Consider the following 15,251-nt stretch of genomic DNA (forward strand, 5'->3'; position numbering starts at 1 on the left):
GAGCCACGACCTAGTTCCATCAGAGCTTGTTTACGTCCGGGGGGGGCATATGGTAGCCGAACTGTTTTGTGCAGAAAGGGGGCGGGGCCTTCGCAACAAGCACGTGCCCCCGACAGCATGTGTATGCGTTGCACAGGTGAATGCGCACTTCCAGCCCTTTCCTTTTTTTCTTCCGTATACGACAGTAGAAGTGAGAGTTAGGGGCCATCAGTCTCCCTCTCTCACAGGGTTCAGCTCCACGTGTCTCTCAGGTCACATCCCCTGGCCTTTGTCTTAGTTAAGCACCTGTCCCGGTCCCGCCCCGCTGATCTGTGGCGCTATAATTGCGCGACCAACCTGCGATGCCGCCACCACCACAATGACGTTGCGGTTTGAAAGCCAAGGGCCCACTTGCCTCGTATCATCAAAGTGTTTAGGAATGCGACTGTCTTCCTCCTGCCTGTTCTAAATGTAAAACATGATGTTTTGAAAGCTCAAGCTAAAACAAAAATTAGCAGTTGTTAACCTATCAGATGTATCGGCTTTGAAGTGTGTGTGGGGGGGGGGGTGGCCTGACGGGCATCGTTAACGTCTTTAAAAGGATGGTGAAAGATCAGGTGTAACATTTGCAGAAGATATACTGCAGCTTCATTTTGTTATTTGAAAAAGATCAAGGGGTCCTTAGATCTACATCAGCGGAATGGGGGTTTGGGAAGGTTTCCGACTGCCGGGTGACTCCTCCCCGACCCAAGTCCACAGCGAGGCAGGGGGAGGGGCTGTGAGGCCGCCGTGCTTGCATGAAGGGCATTTTTGTGTTGCTGCGGTGATGCGGGGTGGGAGGGGCCTGCTGGAGATTCCGTCAGCACTGGTGACTGAATCCCCCAGGGGTTGGGGGGGGTGGTGGTGGTGATTGCGAGAGGGGGGTCGTGGAGGGGGTGTGGGCTGGGGTCACGGCCCTTCAGAAAGGGCCCAGCAGTAGTGAGCGGGGGAACTTGACGCAAATCGCCAGAGCGGCGAAGGAATTTAAAAGAGAGAGAGAGAGAGACACACACACAGAGAGGGACGAGCTAATGAGGTGGATTTTGCCGGAGACTTGGCATGCTGTTCATGGAGCCCTGCTCCCTGTAGAATATCTGGCTGGGCTGTGCTTCCTGTCTGAGCCCTGGAGCTGAAGAGGAGGGAAGGAGGGGGGGGGTTGTGTTGGAAGCAATAGAGACGAGGAGGATGGGTGGGGGCGCACAGCTAGATGTTGGGCAAACTGTGTTCTTACTGCTAGTGTTGCCATGGTTACTGGGGAATTTTTTTTCCCTTTTTTTGGCGAGTAAGGAAATTTCATTCAGTGTGAAGGAAAGGGAGGGAAAAGCATCAACAGGACAGGAGGCGGCAGCGGCCGCCCTCCGCGGGCACACCCCCACGCGTACCCCCACGGACTCCCCGACGCCCTTTTTCCTGTGTGCTGCCTCCCCCAATAAGTAAACAGAAAACACTCCATAAAAGCCAGCCCACACAACCCCCAGGTGTTGCTGAGAGAACAAAGGATAGTGGCGGTAATGGCGGGTTTTTAAAGTGCAGTGAGCGGTGCCCCCACGTGCCCCGGGTGCAGTGTCCAGTGTGCCGGGCCACCTTGTGGCTATGTGGGACGGCTGAGCTGCCCGACCAGCGCCCCCAACGAGGTGCAGGACAGCCATGGCACTGCGCTGTGATCTTAATTTACAATCAAAAGTATAAAGAAATGTACATGCCTGTTTCCTTGAGCACCTTCTAAGAGTCAAGCATGGTTTCAAGTAATAGCTAAAGCTGCAGAAACTTTCTGCCAATGTCATGTTTATTTCCCCCCCCTAGGAGTGGGATTAAGAATCTGCTGTGATGAAATGGGTGGGGGGTTTATGGGAACTAACGGCTCGTCTGCTTGTCTTTCAGTGGAGGAGGAGGGGCTCTGGAAAGCGGGCTGTCCTATGAGTGCCGGACTCTCCTCTTCAAGGCCGTGCACAACCTGTTGGAGAGGTAAGCTGCCCGTCAAGCAGTGCCAGACTGAGCATGCTGAGATGGGCACTTTCTACATCCCTGCGGGCTCCCTTCCACAAACCAGAAAGCCAGAAAAATGTGCCGGTTTTGTTTGAAAACGGCAACATGGAAGGTCCTAAAAGAGGAGGTTGGTCTGTCCTCACAACACCCACCAGTACCTGCCGAGAAACGATTAAGGGGGTCAGACTCTGATCAACTGGCCTGCAAGAGTCATTAAAAGAAGTCATATTTAATGAATAATCTGAACAGAGGACATTGATATTAAACGTTCAACTATTGCACAAGATAGAACTGAATTAATTTTAGTGAAATTCAATTAAATGAAAATGTTTTAGTCTAATAAGTTGAGTGCTGCTTCTTCGCAATCCTTCCTAAGCCAACCACGGATTAGGATCTCAGTGAATTTAGTGACTGGGTTATTTGTATCTACTGAGCAGTATTTTATCTTTTACATAAGGCCGTGGACTTACTGTAGGTCCCAAGGACTTGGGGTTGGGAGACTCTGCCGTATGGTATCACACCTTAATGCTGTAGTACAGTGAAGTGTTTCCCTGAAGATGAAACCTATAATCTACAGGTGCCCCTGCAGGTCAAAAAGGTTTCGGGTCAAAAGGTTTATATTCTTCTTAATCGGCTTTGCTGGTTCTGAATATTTAATTTGGTGCTGAATTACTTGTGTCTCACTGCTGTTGATTCAGAAGCATGTTGTATACGTGCCACTTTTCACCCTTATTTTTGCGCATGCAGTGTGAGTTTGCAGTGCTCAGGCTGGTTGTTTGGTCTGTAATGTTTTTATGATCTTCTCGATCTGCTTAATTAAGACACTGGACAGGTTCCTGTATTTTCCATTGTTCCACTTGATTCTGACATTTGAACAAAATCCTCTTTAGTTGGATTTAGCGGTTCCTTTTTTATTATTAAAATGTAGTTTTTTGGTCTGACTAATAAATGAATCCTGTGGAAACCCTGTCATCTGTCAGAAATCACAACTTGCGTTAATTCAATTAATTAATAGTTAATTGATCAAAGAAATTTTAACATGCTTGTAAACCGGTTTCACAAGTTTGAATTGCTGCACTGTGGAGGCTGTGTACGGAGTTTGCTGTGAGCGTGTGCTGCCAAACACGATTCAAAGTGCAAGATTTACGATGTTTCGCCCACGGTTTTGCAGTTTTGTCATAATATTTTTCTCATTCCTAGACCTTTAAAATACTCAGTGTGTAGACTCTAGTATCCTCTTAGATCATGCTCAGTGGTAATGCTGAAGCTAACTCGGGCTATTTTAATTCAATTCACATCTTATTTACCAAAGAGTTTAATATCAGATGCAGAGAATATACTACAAAGAACCCATCACACGATCCCATGTGTAATAAGATTTTAGTGAAGCACATAATGTTGAATTTTCTGACCATTCTGTTTACAAATAACATACACGTATGTCATTCTGCCAGTTATCTGCGGGACATGTGTGATGAAATTTAAACCTATACGTGCAGTAGCAGGCAAAAGTTTGGACACGCCAAACTGTCTACAAAGGAGAGTAACAAATTAGCATCACATGACCTTGCCACCTGACCTAAACAGTAGCTGTGATTTTTGAGGAGTGTGACCAATGGGCCAATGAGAGCTCAGTATATATGTGGGACCTCCTTCAGGACAGCTGGACAAGCATCCCAGGAGGCCATCTCATGAAACTGGCATAGAGGAGACAGTAGGGTCAGTCAGTCCCTGGAGTAATTGGGGTTAAGGTCACGATCAAGGGTCCAGTGGTGGGATCACTCTGCTGACCACAGGATTTGAACAGGATCTGAGTCCCCCCAACAAATAATTATTTTTTTGGTTTAATACTTCTTTGGTCAGTTCATAACTACATATATGTCACTTTATAGAGAATAGTACAAATAAACCTTTCTATGGGTAGGTGTGTCCAAAGTTTTGACTGGTTCTGTATATGAAATTTAAACCTTGTGCAGATGGGTTCCAGACTCATATTCACCTGTACTGAGTAAGCTGTATGCGAGAAGAACACTTTGTCCTCAGTGGTATGTGGCTTAGCAGCTTAGAACTCTGGCCGTGATCAGAAGGTCGTCTGTTCAAATCCTGTGATTTCACATTTGGACCCTTAACTCCCAGTTGCTCCAGGTTGCTTTGATTTCCTCATAAAAATGTGTGTCGCTTTGGAGCAAAGTCATGTATTAGCAGGGAGGCTGTGATGGCGACCGGGGTCAGCCGCCTTGCTGTCTGCTGCCATGTCCTGCTTGTGTAACTTGCCCCCTGTCCCGTGTGCCCAGGTGCCTGATGGACAAGGACTTTGTGCGGATCGGGAAGTGGTTTGTGAAACCGTATGAATTGGAAGAGAAGCACCTCAACAACAGGTGAGTCTGAAAGGGGGGGCGTGGCCTATAAGGGGCGTGTCTTCTGGACTTCTCGCTGGGGAGTGGCGCAATCACCATGAGCCAAACAAACAAAGTGATGATGTAGATCACCAGCGGCTTCTGCCCCACCCACCTGTGTGGATTCGGGTTTGGCTGGTGGAACGTGTCACGCTTTTGTTTGCCCTTAAACAGCACGCGACGTGCTCAGTATTCTATAAATAAGACTGTAAAGCTGTATATCAAAAAACACACTTCAGGTTGAAGAGCAGACCGGCTGGCTTAACCTTGGCTGTCTGTATTTGTATTAATTTGGCTTGTTTAACCTATTCTGATCAGCGGAGTACCACAGAGCTGAGATTAGGCAAGCAGGCAGGTGTGAGAGATTTGTGGAGCTCCCCCCCCCAGCTTTCTGATTCGGCTGGATCACAGAATCAGCAGAATCGCGGCGGGATCGATTAATGGATCCCGCCCTTGATCGGCTGTCCGGTCTCGTGGCCGCAGGAAGCCGCCAGTGATGTGATTGGCCTGGTGTAGCATACTGCCTTCGGGTCCTCGTTAATATCCGTGAGGCTGAGTGAGGGCAGGCAGTTCGCTGCGGAGGGGTGCCACTAGCACCCTCCGGCACATTTCGGGGGTGTCGGGCAGCCAAATTAAATGGGGCAGGACAGGTCTGTCTGTCTGTCTGTGTAAACAAGTATATTTGAATTTGGCACGGGGGCAGTGGGTCGGTTTCATTAGTGTTGTCAGTAGGAGGTCTTATGGGGTGGGGGGGGGTGCACTGATGGAGGGAGGGGGCTGCAAAGCATCTGCCCTTGCTGCCGCCGTGACTGTGAAGAGCAGCGTTTGTGTGAGGGAGTACAGAAGAGGAAGGTGGTGCGGGAAGGTGTCGGCGGAGGGAGGTGTGGGGGCGAGAGTCGTAGTGCCCCCCCCCCCCCCGCTTCTGCTTCTCCGAGATGCTGAGGGAGTGGATGATTAGGAGGAGGAGAGGGGGGGCTTACGGAGGGTGGATTTGGAGTGGGGGCTCTTGTATTTTATCCAAACCTCTTCCTCCTTTGTATATAAAGAGGCTGTGTGTTTATCTTATGGGGGGGGTTGCAGTAACCGACTTGGCTGCTCCTGTTGAGTGAAGGGGGGGGGCTCTCAGGGATTTCCCAGATAGCTGTGATTTAGCAACCCCCTGCTGAGATTTGGTGGGGGGGGTGGTGGATTTGCTGTCGGAATGGCTGGAATGGCGGTCTGTGACGGGTAGCTGGGGGTGGTGGGGGGGCGTGGTACTGTAAGCCCACCTGATTCTCCTCCAGTGTGACAGCTTTGTCTGTGTGCGCTGTCAGCTGGAGCCCTCGCCCCCCCCCCCCCCCCCCAACCCCCCCTCTGCCGCCTCAGCCCGAGAGCCAGGGAGTGAATTATTGAACAGGCGGCTCCAGGGAGCCAGCGGGAGGACAGGGGGGGGGGGCGGGACACTGCGCCACTCCACCCTGCACAGGCACACACATATGCACATGCGTGAACACGCCACATGCATGTATGCAAACACACACGTACACATGCATTTGTGTGCAAACACTGATAGAAGTACCAGGCCTGTGCAGAGACCCCCCCCGCCCACCCCCACACTCACTGTATTTAAGCAGCAAGTGTATGTGTGTGCTGCCCCCCCCCCCTCCCAAAAAAAAAAAAAACACACCTACACACAGAGACAGACAGACGGGTGCACCAGCTGTCACGCCATGCACACGCCATCTAGTGTACGTTAGACACACACACACACACACACACACACACACACACACATGCAGATAGTGAGTGTGCTTAGCCATGGCCACCCCGTCAGCTGACAGCTGCATGCATGCATGGCCCCCCAGTACCTCTACAAAGGGGTCGTGAATGTGTGTTACTGGGCTGGAGCCTTACCGGCTGCTCAGTGTGGGGATGTTTACTAGCATGTGCCCCCCCCCCCACCTGGCTGCAAGGGGATTGGCAGACATGTGGAGAGATATCCCCCCCCCCCCACCCCCTAAAGAAAGTGCTCGTTGGCTCTTTGTGTCTGAGAGCACACGGTATGTTGGTAGCGGATTGCATCAGACAGCATGATGCTGAGTGCCGGCTTGAGGGATTGCGGGGGGGGGTATATGAATTAAGCATCACTGTACCGGCTGATTGATGCCATTGTGTACCCCCCCCCCAATCCGTGTTTTCACTCGCACCCGTATCCTCGCACGTGGCCCGACACGTCACGCCTCGGTGCGTGTGTGTGACTCCACCCGGCTGGTTTCCCTCGCCCCGCGGCTCTCGGCCGAGAGCCGGATGACATTGAGACGTTAGCCATCTCCCTGGCAACGGACGACGTGGTGCGGCTCCATCGCAAGGTCATCGTTCTGCTACCTCAGGAATCTAAAATAAAAAAGACCACCCCAGCCCCCAAAATAAACCTGAATGAATCGCGGTTAGGCGGTGCTTTATGTTAGCGCTGCGGCCCTCGCTTTGTTCTGTAAGAAACTGCGAGGATCTCGGCCATACGGGCAGCGGGTCTAGGCTGACCTGCCGTCACTGATACATCTGGCATGTAGTACCGCGCCGTGCAGCCTGTAGGGGGCGCCCCGGCTAGAGGGAGATGAAGGTTATCTGGAAGGTGGAGGGAGGCTATTCTTGCCACGCGCTTGGCCCTAGCGCGGCCACCTGGGTGGAGCGTGACCGCGTCCATTTAGGACACGTGCCGCCTAGTATGTAAATTTATCTTTTATCATTTAATACGTCTGGTTGGCTGGCAGCTTCCTGCCTGTTCGGACGTCCGATGGGCGTCCGGGAAGTGGCAACGCGAAACGTCTCGTGATGTTGGAAATCCCAATCTCTTGATGGGGGGCGAGAGTCCTTTCGTGTGTGAGCAAGCGTGTGCTGTCCTGCGGACTCCTGGCGGTGGGGGGGGGGGGGGTGGGGTGCAGATGGAGCGGCTGTGGAAGCGGGGGGCCTGTCTCCAGAGCTGCGCCTCTTGATTGATTTCAGCAGCAGAGCATTAATTGCGCACGGCAGCAGCCCATTAAACTACGCTGTGATCTCAGTATTAAGTGTGCAGGAATCTAAGAATGCACAGAGCTTAAAAATTCACCCTTCCCCCCCACCACCCTCTCCATTCCTGTCTGCCTCTGGGCAGGACCCCCCCCCGTACCTCTACAATGCCGGTCGCTACTAGCCCTCATGTTGAACAACAAAACCCCCGGCCCCAATAAAAACAAAAATAAATCTTCGTGCCCCCCCCCGCCCATGCATTTGAAATCCCTTTTTGTTGTGTTGAAGTTCTGCCCCCCGTCAACCCCCCTGCTTGTTTGCGTTTGTGTGTTTAGTCTGAATTGCAAAGATGTTGCTATTCTACGCCTGGCTAGTAGACTGAATGTCAGTATTCCCCTCGTCATGACGACGGCCGCGCGGCTTACATGGGTTACTCAGCGGTAATGGCCACCTCGTGCCATTTTGGGTGGGGGGAGATAATCGGGTAGATTTCAGCAGGGGTGTTGTCTGTGCCAGTGTCATGAACTCCTGTATCTTTTGGATCTTTTTGTCATTTCCCAAAATGTTTGCCGAAATTACTTAAGCTTATGAAGACTGTTACTCGAAAAACGTAGGATAACGGAGGCGGAACATAACCTTCCATGACATTCCTGCTTCAGATTATTTGCGTGCTGCCCGTAACTCATCTGCCAGAGCATAAGTCACAGAGAGGTTCAGAAAAAATAAAACTAACATGGAAGCTTTTCCCTCCCCTGAGCGTGTTAAGCAGCGGAATAGCTTCGGCTTTCATTCCCCAGCAATTATCAGTATTGAACTTGTGTTTATACCATCCCTTTTGTTGTTTATCAGTGCTACAGAGTCGCCTTCGTGTGGGCTTCCAAAATAGCTGCCCACTCCAGATCCTCCTTTTTGGATGATAATCTTCTACTATAGCGTTATTGACAAAGTAAAGGCCTATTTTCTATTTTCTCTTATTGTGTCAACATTCAAAACAAATGTCAGGTTTGCATTCTAAATGAAATCACAGATGAGGAACTGAAAATATCTGCTCCGAGAGTCCACTGGGTTTAATTAATCCGGTTGGACGTGGTTCGGAATACTGGTGGATTGCAGTAATCCATGTGGATTTCATTAGATCACTTGGATCTGCTTTAGAGGAGCCAGTTTCACCTGTGGGGAACGGTGTACATGAGTCCGTTACTGGGTAGGATGGTAGCGGAGAGACATTGGAGCACCAGAGTTTAAATGGTCGGTGAGGAGCCGAGAGCCCAGGAGGTGAGTGAGGAGTCATGCTGGTGTGCGTCTTCAGAAACAACACCGTCATGTAAGCTCATACTGAAGGTTTTCAGGCTGTAAATGGAACGCTTAAGTCAATGTTGGATGAGTGACCTTAGCCTGTCGCTAAAATCCTTACCAGGATGTTGTGGTGGGGGCCCGGAGCAGGCCATGGAGAGTCAGCCGAACCAGACGCCACCGGCGATTGTAGGGACTGGCGTGAAAATGGCTGCCCTCTGACAGGCAGGAGCCCACAGCAACTGCGTTATTACCTGCAGAGGAACCTTGATCTAGCTGCCCAAAGCAAATTAGAGTGTGGCGGTTCTCAGGAATATTGTTGGGCTTCCTGGTGCCCTCGGGAGATTTCCAGTAAACTTCATGGCTGTAGGAGCCCCTGCTTGGCCTGGGCCCCGGCCACGGAGTTGGTCCGGTTTCCGAGGTCAGTGGCCGGGTGGAGTGGGTCGGCTTGTCTGGCTCTCCAGGTCTCTCTCTCTCTCTCTGTCTTTCGCTCTCTGCTTCCCTCCCAGGGCTGCCTCTCATCTTCAGATGAGATCATGAGGCTCTTTCCTTCTTGTCGGATTTATTAATAATTAAAATAACAGAAAGGCAGAGATCCGTGGAGAGCAGTGTAAGTCTGCAGGCTGTATCGGTGTCAGCGCCTTGTGTAGCTTCTGTATACGTGTCTGTGTGTACTATACAGCAGTAAATACAATTGTTATTATTTGCAAATGTGTGCATTTCTTAAATTATTAATAGAATATGAGTGAGAGAGAAATTCAGTAGGTCGTTGTGCGCCTTTAGCCTTCACGCAGGTCTGAATGGTTGGCACAATGTCTTTTTCTGCAGCAAAAAAATAGTTTCATTGCTGCTTTGCTTCAGTTTTACTTAAGCACTTATGGAGATCCAGAATATGGCGTCGTCTTGGCCAAGGAGGCTTTTGTAAACATCCCGGAAGCTCCCCCGACTCACGAGAGAGCCTCAGCATGTGCCGGTTACCGTAGTGATTAGAGTTAACCGATATGCTTTACCTGTGAGGCGGCTATTTTTGGGCCGCGTTCCTGCTGAAGCAGCATTGTCATTTTCGTGCGAAGGCGAAGGAGAGGGGGCGTGCGACACACAGGCCACTCCGGCTCCGCCGAGATTCCATCGCTCTCGGCTACACCTCCACCGCTGACGGCAGCCACAGTGCTCTTAGGGAGATTAATTGTAGCTTTCCGAGCTGGGATAAGTGGACAAAAAAATAAAATCTGAATGCCTGATACATTGGGGGAAGAAAACCTGCAAAATAATCTCCGGTTGGTTGATGAATCGTATTTCATGTATATAAAGACTGATTTAAATTTTTTTCTTTATCTGACATTGTCAGTTTGATTTTCCTGGCTAGATACAGTAGCTAAACACACGGTGCAACCATGAGGACTGTGACATCATTTAATCTGTGTATAAAACAGGTGGAATACGACGCTTATCAAACCGGTTGTACCAATAAATCAGTAAATTACATTTTATTATAATACACATAAAGAGCTCCATAAATTATTATAATGAATGAACTCCATCTGTCATTCTGTGTTTTAAAACATGACACCCTAATTGGGGAGCCTGAAGAAAATTATTTATTTTTTTTGGCAGAAATATGCCTTTTTACGTTGGTGAAGGATAAATTTGAATTAATCACCTATATTTTGAATGGCAGTGCTGAATTGGCAGAGCCTGGTTTCCTTCTTTTTTGTCTGTGACCTCTTCATGCAAAGCGCCCTCTACAGGTCATGGCTACATTCTGCGTTTAACCTTCCAGTTTCTCAACAAAGGCGCGGAGTTGGGCAACTGTGGTCTAATCAAGATTTTCTTTTTTTCTTGAATGCGGGGCAGATTTTTTGTGTTTGTCCACAAAAGAGCTTTAGAAGGATGGTGCTAATTATTAAGTGATTAAGTAATTATTGAGTATGCTAATGAATGGTTTGCCGCACGTGCTCCCTGCGGTCTGGGGATGGAGCTGCTCACCGTCGGGGAAGGGCTGGGGTGTGGTGTTGCGTGGTTGTGGCTGATGCACGTCTTCCCCGCCACGTCTGCAGCGAGCACCTGTCCTGCGCCTTCACGTTCTTCCTGCACGGCGAGAGCAATGTGTGCACCAGCGTGGAGATAGCACAGCACCAGCCCACCTACCGCATCAACGAGCAGCACATCGCCCTGGCCCAGACCTCGTCCTCCCCCGTGCAAGGTAGCCAAGCTCGGGCCCACCAACATGTCCACTGTCTGACTGAGCATGTCTGTTTCTCTCTCTCTCCCCCTTTTCCCAATCAAGGACAATTTTTTTTTGAGGGCATAAGAGTGACTGTAATATGCAGAGAAGGGCCAAGCCTATTACTTTCATGATGTGTTTTGAATCAGTGAGTGACAGGGGAAGGGGCCAGTCAGTTTTCTGCTGGGGCCAGTGCTCCTGTGGCCCCGCCCCTGTTCCTAATACATTTCAGAGACAGGACTGGGGAGGGATAGTTTTGTCCCACCCTCCCATTTTAAATTAACTAATTTTGAACCATCTGCTGTAAGCTGTGGATGTTTAATTCAGAATTTCTTCAAAATAGCCATAGTTCATCACGCAACAATAAAGAATATCAATTCTGAAAACTAACAATGTTTAATTTATTATTCCAGTGCGATCAAATTAAGCAGTTATATTTCTGATAGTTTAAATAGTCTAAATTGCTGTGGGAAGCCCCATGTGCCGCTCTTGTGGTTTTTTTAGATGACAGCTGTAACCTCCAGTGCAGCATTTTTCAATGTTTCATTTTTATTATGGAACAGGAGTGTTCGTTCATAAGCTGCATTTATTGCGGTCATTCGGGGTATTCTTATACACAGCACATGTGCAGGACCATATTGCCGAATAAACACCGGAGAATTACAGACTCTAAGTAGAGCAGCCAGGGATGAATGACAGGAAATAACTAAAAAATAGCACCAGGGACGCACAAACATGCCCATATAACGGCACGTAAATATAGATTTGGGTCGTAAGTCGTCGGAGCGTACTTCACTGACCTCACCCCTATTCTGCACCCCTCCCCCAGTGATCCTGAGCCCCTATGGACTGGCCGGCACCCTCACGGGCCAGGCATACCGCATCCGGGAGCCCGCTGTCCGCAAGCTGATGGAGGAGTGGTCCTATTTCTACCCCATGGTGTTGCGGCGCCGGGAGCCCGAGCGCGATGACACCGACCCGGCCTATGACCTGCACAGCCATGTGGCCGTAGAGGTCATTGTAGGTAAGGCACGAGCCACCTCTGAAGTCTGCCCCCCAGCCGCCATGGGGGTGGGGGGGGGGCGAGGAGGGGTGACTTTGATCCACACATCTTAATTACTGGCAGTGTGAAGCAGCCCAGGGTTAAGAATGATGGTGTCGGTTCCTGATCTAGCATCTACCGCCCCGCCCCGGAGTCCGTGGATGCGTTTTGCCGCCTCGCGATGAGGAGGGAAGCTCGTTAAATCCCCCAGGAAGCGACACGAAGCACGTTTTAATCACCTCATTGACTTTCTGACCTCTGTTTATCGATTCGACTTAATTGAAGTCTGGGCACTGGCATGAGGTACTTGGGGATAATTACAGTGAAAACCTTCGGTGATTTTACTCTGGGGAAAGTGCTGATTGGATGGGCCATCTTATGGGTGGGGCATTGCTGAGGGTGTGGCTTCGGGGATGGCTGCCCATTGGTTGACCCTTTACCTGGGCCTAGGTAAAGGGTCAGAACAACTATCAACTGACTAGGTGTTTCCTCAGAACAACTATTAATTGACTAGGGTCATTGGGTGTGGGAACGGGCTTTTTGCATGTAGAGCTCTGGATGGAAGGGGTGCATTAACAAGAAAATAACCCTGAATTAGTGCCTTGGTGGCCCACATGGTCATGTGTAACATGGAGTGAGAGAAGGTGGGGTTCAGTGTTTGTGGTGTAGGAATGGCTGCGTATAATGCATCTGTCCCCCTGCAGGTGGTGTAAGGATGATCTACCCATCAGCGTTCGTGCTCATAGCTCAGGGGGACCTGCCTGTGCAGCAGACCCCACCAGCCTCGGGGTCACAGGGGGCCATCAGGGACCCTCTGAACTGCAGCATCCCCCTGACCCCGCCCACTTCGCCAGAGCAGCCCTGTTCAGGTAACGACCCCCACCCACCTCCTCCCTCACGTACCTGTGTAGCTTCACACCCTAAATCTGCCTATCAGTTCAGCCAACGTTCCAGTGACTCAGAAATAAGAGATCATGGCCGTTGGTTACAGCTTGCAAAAATCCCCCGAAAGGGGGCGGGTTTAAGTCCCACTGGGGCCCCTGCCTTTGCGCCCTCGACTGCGCGGCTTTAATCTGGAGTTTCAGTAAAAGAAATGGCTCTCTGGAGTATGGAACTGGTAACCACCGCCGACGAGTGTCTAATCAGCTGAAATGAGTCAGTGCATCTAAGCCTGAACTTACTGAGCGCTTTGGAATTTAAAACGAGTAGAAGTGCAACAAGTAGGCAGAGCTAGGTAAACTCCCTGCTTTCTTTAATGATAAATATTTTATTGCCTCTTTTTCTGAATGAGAAACAACAACTGCTGGGATAAGCAAACCCCAAATAGTTTTAACGATTTTTATTGAAGTGCTTCTTGTGGTTTTTCCAAGTTATGGTTCATTACAGGAAACAACAGACACACAAATCCAAGTGAAGCTGTTTTTCTTCTCTGAATTCATGTGGAGTTTTTTTCTCTTTTTTTTGTTGTACCTCCTTCCATTCCAGCTGACAGTGGCTTCCAGGCATCCATCTCCAGTGTTTCCGGGCAGGAGGGTAGCATAGGCACCACGCTAAGCCCAAAGCACTCTGTGAAGAAACTGACCAATCAGGCGGTGCATCAGGCTTGGAGGGAATGCTATGTGAACCAGTCACAGGCGCATAAGTAAGTCCCTGAGTCCTGGTCAGCCAATCACATATCTCCATCCCCCAGGGAGGGTGGAACATGTGACAGAATGGCCCACTCTGCTGATCGTCAATGGCCGCTGGGTGTTTTTTTTTTGCAGGTGTGGCCTTCCCAACACCATGCCCCAGGGAGAGGAGGCTCAGCACAGCACGCCGGCGTGGGATTTTGTCAACCCCAGTGAGAGGATGTCGTGTAGCTGCTCAAGGTATGACCAACGGCAATAAAAACCACCATTATGGGGAATAAAATAAAATGATTTGAAATAAAAGTCATGCAGCTCGACTCTACACTGATGGTGGTCAGGTGGGGTGACGCTGTACCTTTGAGGAAATTCTCAGGCACTTGCAGCACCTCAGCGCTTGTGTACGATCTTCTCCATTTTTATTCTTTCAGCAGCCGATCCGAAATGTGGAGAATGTAGGAAGCCTCTTGCGACTGCTGGCCGACTTTATACTTTTTTTATAAAAAATCTCCCCTTGAAGGTTGAAGCAGCAGCAGAAGCAGCGGCAGGTGACCGCGGGGAGTGCAGGCGCCCAGCCAAGCTCCAGCCGCCTCCCCCAGGCCGGCGTGGCCCCGCCTCCTCTCCCTGCCACCAAGCACAAGGCATCCGAAAAGCCAGAGAGGCAGGACAAGCAGCCCAAGCGACCGGCGGTGACGCCCTTCCACCATCGGCTGCCCGCTGGCCAGGAGGCCTGCCTGGAACAGGACTCCACTGGAGGTCCTCAGCTAGCTCTGCCGGCCGTCGATCCCCCCCTGGACCCTCTGCCCGGGTGCAAGTACCCCAAGCCGCTGCCGGACAGCGCCAAGGCCCCCGAGTCGCTGCTGCACTCTCCGGTGTCACCCCTGCCCCCCACACTAAGCCCTCACCCGCGCATGCAGGACCCTGGAGCGCCAGACCCCCCCGAGGGCATTGCTCCGTGCCCAGAAGCAGCCCCCACCCCCGGGCTGCTAGAACACAGTGATACGGCGCTGTACGTGGCCCCGCTGGGGCACCGAGAGCCGGGCGGGGGCTGGTGGCGGGGCTATAAGACACCCAATGCCGAAAACCCTGAATTCCGGGCTCCGGAGCTGCCCCCGGACCGGCTGGAGGGCAAGCTGGAACCCACCAGTGAGGGGGCTGCATTGAAGAGGTGAGAACCCCCACCCCCCCAAAACACATGCCTAAGCGTGCCGACAACACGTACGCGCTCTCCTGACACGCGCCCCCCCCCCCCCCCCCCCATGACAGGCTCTTCACCCAGACGCACTGCAGTTTCAAGGTGTGTGAGGAGCGCGTACGAGAGCACATCCGTGCCCTGGGCCACCTGCCCCCGCCACTGGGCCCCGAGGCCGCCGCCGAGCCCCGCGACGACCCCTACGACTTCAAGGACGGCGACGTGGAATACAGCTTCCCCACCTCTAAGAGGCTCAAGGGACAGGAGCGTGACCCGGCCCGCAAGATGAAGGTAGTGGCCCTGTCAACTGCAGGCGTCCGCGTCCCGATTGGCTCGCCGGCCGCGGATATAGGCTCGCGCCATATGTCGGCCGTCAGAGCCGAGCATGACATTTTAACAGAAGCTTTCTGAGCATATTTATTATGCTAATGAGGCCGCGCAGAACGAGGCGACGCAGCGTAAACATCTGCTGTCTGTAACCCCGTGCGGG

At 51.2% G+C, this 15,251-nt stretch overlaps 1 protein-coding gene across 1 annotated transcript in view; it reads left to right on the top strand.

Moving 5' to 3' along the window:
• LOC125746243 (mediator of RNA polymerase II transcription subunit 13-like) overlaps positions 1–15,251 on the top strand; it is a 59,271-nt gene that overhangs the window by 29,022 nt on the left and 14,998 nt on the right. The window contains 10 exon segments of the mRNA XM_049020004.1: positions 1,900–1,917; positions 1,920–1,983; positions 4,299–4,382; positions 10,736–10,881; positions 11,732–11,926; positions 12,649–12,813; positions 13,430–13,586; positions 13,708–13,812; positions 14,090–14,737; positions 14,836–15,052. Of these exon segments, the coding sequence (XP_048875961.1) occupies positions 1,900–1,917; positions 1,920–1,983; positions 4,299–4,382; positions 10,736–10,881; positions 11,732–11,926; positions 12,649–12,813; positions 13,430–13,586; positions 13,708–13,812; positions 14,090–14,737; positions 14,836–15,052 (1,799 nt within the window).

Source organism: Brienomyrus brachyistius, chromosome 7 (genome assembly GCF_023856365.1).
Source record: "Brienomyrus brachyistius isolate T26 chromosome 7, BBRACH_0.4, whole genome shotgun sequence".
NCBI classification, from domain to species: domain Eukaryota; kingdom Metazoa; phylum Chordata; class Actinopteri; order Osteoglossiformes; family Mormyridae; genus Brienomyrus; species Brienomyrus brachyistius.